Source organism: Triticum dicoccoides, chromosome 3B (assembly GCF_002162155.2).
Source record: "Triticum dicoccoides isolate Atlit2015 ecotype Zavitan chromosome 3B, WEW_v2.0, whole genome shotgun sequence".
Taxonomy (NCBI): Eukaryota; Viridiplantae; Streptophyta; class Magnoliopsida; order Poales; family Poaceae; genus Triticum; species Triticum dicoccoides.
The window spans coordinates 188386766-188391959 of NC_041385.1; the positions used below are offsets into that span (position 1 = coordinate 188386766).

General features: G+C 47.4%; 1 protein-coding gene across 1 annotated transcript; it reads right to left on the minus strand.

The window, feature by feature from the left end:
* Nucleotides 1-917: 917 nt before the first annotated feature.
* LOC119275470 lies at nucleotides 918-3906 on the minus strand. The gene is made up of 3 exons (XM_037556320.1): nucleotides 3743-3906; nucleotides 3494-3645; nucleotides 918-1282 (listed from the first exon to the last, which is right to left on the minus strand). The coding sequence occupies exons 1-3, from the start codon at nucleotides 3837-3839 to the stop codon at nucleotides 1202-1204; spliced, it is 330 nt and encodes a 109-aa protein (XP_037412217.1). The 5' UTR covers nucleotides 3840-3906; the 3' UTR covers nucleotides 918-1201.
* Nucleotides 3907-5194: the final 1288 nt, after the last annotated feature.

The window sequence follows — 5194 nt, forward strand, 5'->3', positions numbered from 1 at the left end:
GAACTTAAAACTAAACATAAATTTAAACCAAAACTAAACATCATCGTCATCGTCACCCTCGTAGAGGGCGAGCCAATCCGCCCGCGACATCCCACCGCCCATGGGGCCCGGGCTTGTGCCGTCGTCGTCGGAGTCTAGGAAGATGAACTCCTCCTCATCCTTGCCGCCGTCGTCATTGCCATGCTCCTTGTCGTCGGAGAGGACGATGACCTCCCCGTCAACTACGCGCTCCAAGAAGATCGACCGCTCCGCCTCCACAAGCTCAGGGCACTGGCGGCGGAGGTCCACCATGTACTCCTCGTCGGTGGCCTCCGCCGCGATGAGCTCGCCTCCCGGTCCTTTCTAGCCGTCGCCACTCTCACCACCCTTGGCGGCGGCAGGGTGAGGTTGACGGGCATCGTCCCCCACGGGAAGTTGAGGCGCGGCGCCGCGCCGTGCAACCGGACCTGCTACAGGTCATAGATCTGGGTATAAGAAAAACACAGGAGCAAACATTTAGATGATCTGTGCCTTGCCTACCGTACGCGGAGACGTGCCCGCAGATATTTGGTCCCTTGATCTGCGTTGGAGTTGGACTTACGCTGCAGCACCTGCATGCTTAATTGCTGGTCTTGTAGGACCCCCACAGGCCACAGCTCTCGAGATATGTGGCTATTTTTGGGAGCTTTGTTTTGTCTTCGTTGCTGTTGTTTTCCCTGTTTTGTTCCATTTGTTGCTGTGCTGCTTTCCTAGTTTTCTGAAAGAGAGTGATGCCGTGCAGTGAAGCTTGCTAGTTGCTACCCTCGAAGCCACGTTTGCGATGAGTTGATGGCAGTGCTACGCCACAACTGCTGCTGGATTATTCCGTGTTTTGTCGAGAACAATTGGACTCACTAATGCTATTGCATTAATGATCGCCCATACGCATAACAACATTCTGGTATAATCATTAGGCATGTTGACATATTATTAGAGATAACACAGGGAGAGCAAAGTACGCGAGCCGAATGACTTCAGAACAACACGAGTGATGATGCCCAAACCTAACAAAGAGAAATCCTACAAAAGAGTACCATCAAGTGGGCCAGTTATTGGTTGGATGTGCATAAGAGTTCATCAGTTATCAGATAACCTTCTAACTGCGGCGTCCAAATTACAACACAACTATTCGATGCCCCAAGCATGAACTTCTCCAGGTGGGCACTTCGAAAACAAACCAACTTTATTGCACTTTCCTGGCTTCTGCCGGGGGCTTCCAAAGACCAAGGCGGTACTTGTGAGCAAAACTCAAAATCAACTTCCTCTGCACCATGGCAAAGAAACCGAATTAGTAAATTAATTCAAGCATAATTTAATCATAAGTTAACCGTCTGGAAACGAAAGGAAATTAAACAGAAGAACCATATCACAGTAAATGTTGATGATGGCAAATAGCGGCTAGCGAGCTGTGAGCTATCTTTAGAATTTGTGTGGATCGGCAACCTGGATATGTCGAACATCTGAAATGCTTCTCATGCACTCGTTTGGCTCCTGTTATTTAGAACACCGCTCACGGTATTTTACAAGCAATTGGAACATCCACCAAATGTTACCACACATTTACAAGCTACCTGTTAGTATGCTGGCCATTAATTGACAGAAGAAATTACTTCAATGCGTTCACATTCAGAAATTATAGATACTGTACATCTATCAAAATTTACAGCTTCAATGCAGTTATTGAACTGCAAATGCATTCAACTCAAAAATTTCCAAGTCCAAATCAGATTTCAACATATGCCAGCCTCCTCCTACGCCGGACCGCCACGGCACTGCCACATGCCTTGGCCAGCCCACCATATGGCACAACAGACATATTGTGGGTGTCAAGTCCTCCAACCAAGACTCCACTGCCGTCCAAGCTTTGTCCGTTGGTGCTGCTATTTCATGTTCACTATAGTAACTAGGGGAAACAAACAAGTACAAAGTTGCTACCTGAATGTTGGTGCACTGGAATCTCCTTTCCTGGTTACCCTTTTTATACCTACAAATTCCATTCTAACAGATTATCGGGGATTCATGGAGCATGTTCGATAAATATGTTGGAACTTCTCTGTATTGGCGTGAATAACCCATATGTTAAAATAATGCCAGTTGTACTCCTGGTCCGGCAACAGCTCTGGTTGTATGCTTGGATACAAAATGTCGTCTAGATAACATGTACATTGTCTAAGGGTTTATTTGTACAGATTCAGGGAGTTTCCGCAGTTCTTGCTATGTGGAGCCTGCAATTTTTATTTAATTCCAACGTAATTATGAATTAAGTTCTTGATCAGAACCATTCGATTCATTTATACTGATAGATGTAGTATGAACATTTTTTTAGATATGATTCTTATTTTCTCAACAGATTAGACTCATTGAGCCATTCTGCAGCTTAAGAATAATAATACACAAAGAAACTAGTTTGGTTTCCTCATCTTAGCCTATCAGGTTTCTACTCCTAAAGATGTTCACAGAATTTCTTTATATACTTGTTTCATGTTATGGCACAATGTGCTCAGCTAGATCGATAACATTTTTGTTTCCATTCAAACTTTTGCGTACGGTTGATTTAACATTCTATACTTGGCAAATATTTATGCTTACATATTTATTGTTGTAATCAGCGTGTGGACGAACATATCAACTAGGAGGCTTACCATTTCTCATAGCTTTGGAAGCAAACTGGACCTCACTAAATAGAGCTGGGATGTTTCTATTAGATGTCTGGTTTAGTAAAATGCTATCTAAAGCTGAATGCGACATTCAGATTAATTTCGTTCAGTTTACTTGTGCATTTCCTACAATTATAACACTTATGCAGTGTCGTCTTTTAATCACCTTTTTATCAGTCACTAAGAGTATTGACATTGCAGTCCCAAAGATTTTTCCTAATTTTGTGGCAATTGCTCATAAATGCTGGTTATTAGGACATCGCTATACGATATGTCAGGGACTTCTGTTACGATAACTTTGATTTTAAACCCCGGAGAGGTCTTACCTGGTGGAAACGTCGTCCTAGGACCCATCACATGCTAATGAGTTCTACACAGGTATAACACTGAGTCAACAATGTGATGTCTGAGCCCCGGTTTACTCTGGTATTTGTATGCTATCCTAAATCATGCTATTGAACATCTTAATTGGTTCTTTCTGGATACGTGTGTGCCAATTTATATGCAATCCTATGCCTAGAACATTAGACGGATCAAGATATTTTGAACAAAATTGCCAGACTTCCTCAAATTACTTCATCAAGAAGGGTGGGGCCTTTGTGTTCGTGCACATTAACCATCTATACCAAACTAACCCGATGGCTCTTATCCAAGCATCACAACATTGGAGAACAAAACCTAACCAAACTATACATTTACACAACGAAATGCCCGAAGAAACCGGGCGTAGCCAGCAAAACCACATCAAGCCTTCTGTGAAATAACAAAGGACACACCAACTAAATCAAAGGAATGTCCTGAGCAGGGAGGAGACTAACATGCTTGCAGGGGACGCCGAGCTTCTTGAGCCGTAGCGTGCGGGTCTCGAGCAGCCTCTGGAGATCACCTCCTACGGCCTCCTCCAGCTTCGCGGCATGCGTCTCCACCCCCTTCCCGACCGCATTCAAGAACTCCACCACGCCTACCTTGGCTGCGCACAGGAATCCCAATCCACTTCACCACGACGAACGGCGAAGAAAGAACCACGAAATTTACGGATCAGGAGGAAAGAAACTAAGCGGGTGTACCTTGGTAGGGCTGGGCGTAGAAGGATCTAGCCGGAGCTCCGGCGCCGGGGTGGAGGAGGAGGCGGCGCACATTAGACGCACAGGCCAAGGCCGCCATAGGGGAGACTGAGGGCTGGGTCTTTTTTTCTTTTTCTTTACAATCTACTGAGGGGTGGATCTTTTTTTGAGGGAAGAGGGGTGGATCCTAGTCCACGCGTATCGCGCTGGATACTCCTCCAGCGCTTGCAACTGCGGATTAGGCCGCCCGGCCCAGTTATGCGGTTTTCTTCCACCAGTTTCGGAAAGGTTCTAGAACCGATTTCAGGGAACCTTTCCCGGTCGTTTTCTTCTTCTGTTTTTTCATAAGGTTTTATACTGATTAATTTATGGGAAACCTTTGGAATCGGCAAGCCGGCCGAAATTCGGCCGGTCGCCTCGCTCGCTTACGCAGGTGGCCGGGTGCACCCTCACGTCACTCTGGGCCCACGCGCACCGCTTGTTTTTTTTTCTTCTTCTTATCCATCTCGACGCAGCAGAGCCACTTGTTTCACCCATCTCTTTCCTTCCAATTCCCCTCACTCCCAACTCCCAGCCATGGTCAATCTTCCCCGGCGAGCGACAATTTCCTGATGCGGTGCTCGTGCGGCTCCTTCCTTCCCATGGCTACTGCGCTCGCGTGGCTCCTCCCTCTCACGGATTTGATGGGGCAGTCCTACACCTGGGACAGCGGAGGCCATGGGCGGTGCGGTGAGCAGTAGCTGCTCGACGATGGAGACGACACATCCCGGTGCTACAATCGGTTAATAATTTTGCTGGAACCGGCTGGGCAAAAGGCTGCAACCATCTGTTGTCGCGGTTGAGACGGCAACACACACGACGACGGTGGCTTAGGATTGCAGCATCGGAGCCCGCCATCGGTTGCAGCATCGGCGGCGCACACAAACCGTCCATGCGTGTTACAACGGCGGCCGTCAATTTTTTCTGTGCTTCAACCGGGCGTTGAAAAGGCTTCAACTGACCATCTAAAAAGCTACGGCTTCCGATGGGGACGCGATGGTGCTTGAACCGCGGCAGCGGGATACTGAACAAGTAGTGTTTTTTGCTACAAGGACAGTAATTTTTTGCTGGAACCGGTGATCATTTTTTGTTGCGCCCGGCTGTGTTTTTTGCTGGAACCGATTTGTAGTTTTGCTGGAATCGATGATTTATTTTGCTGGAACCAGCAAACGGGGTGATGACATGACTGGAGTGTTGTTTTTTGTTGGGATCGACGGTGGTTTTTGCTGTGTCCGGTGGCGTTTTTTTGCTAGAATCGTCGTTTCTCTTTGCTGGAACCAGCAAATGGGGTGATGGGATGCTGGGGGTGGCACACATGGCGACCTTCAACCGGCGACGCTCGACGAGGATGCGAGACGCAAGGCCCGGCGGCATCGATGCTGCAACCATCGATGGGCGGGGGTGCCTTCGACGCTC

Bases quoted from the DNA above. Each gene is read 5' to 3' on its own strand.
- LOC119275470 (XM_037556320.1), bottom strand. From the start codon at position 3,839: ATGGCGGCCTTGGCCTGTGCGTCTAATGTGCGCCGCCTCCTCCTCCAC. The intron at 3,646-3,742 runs GTACACCCGCTT...TCCTGTGCGCAG, and splicing joins CTACGCCCAGCCCTACCAAG to CCAAGGTAGGCGTGGTGGAG. The intron at 1,283-3,493 runs GTTAGTCTCCTC...GCCATGGTGCAG, and splicing joins TCGGCGTCCCCTGCAAGCAT to AGGAAGTTGATTTTGAGTTT.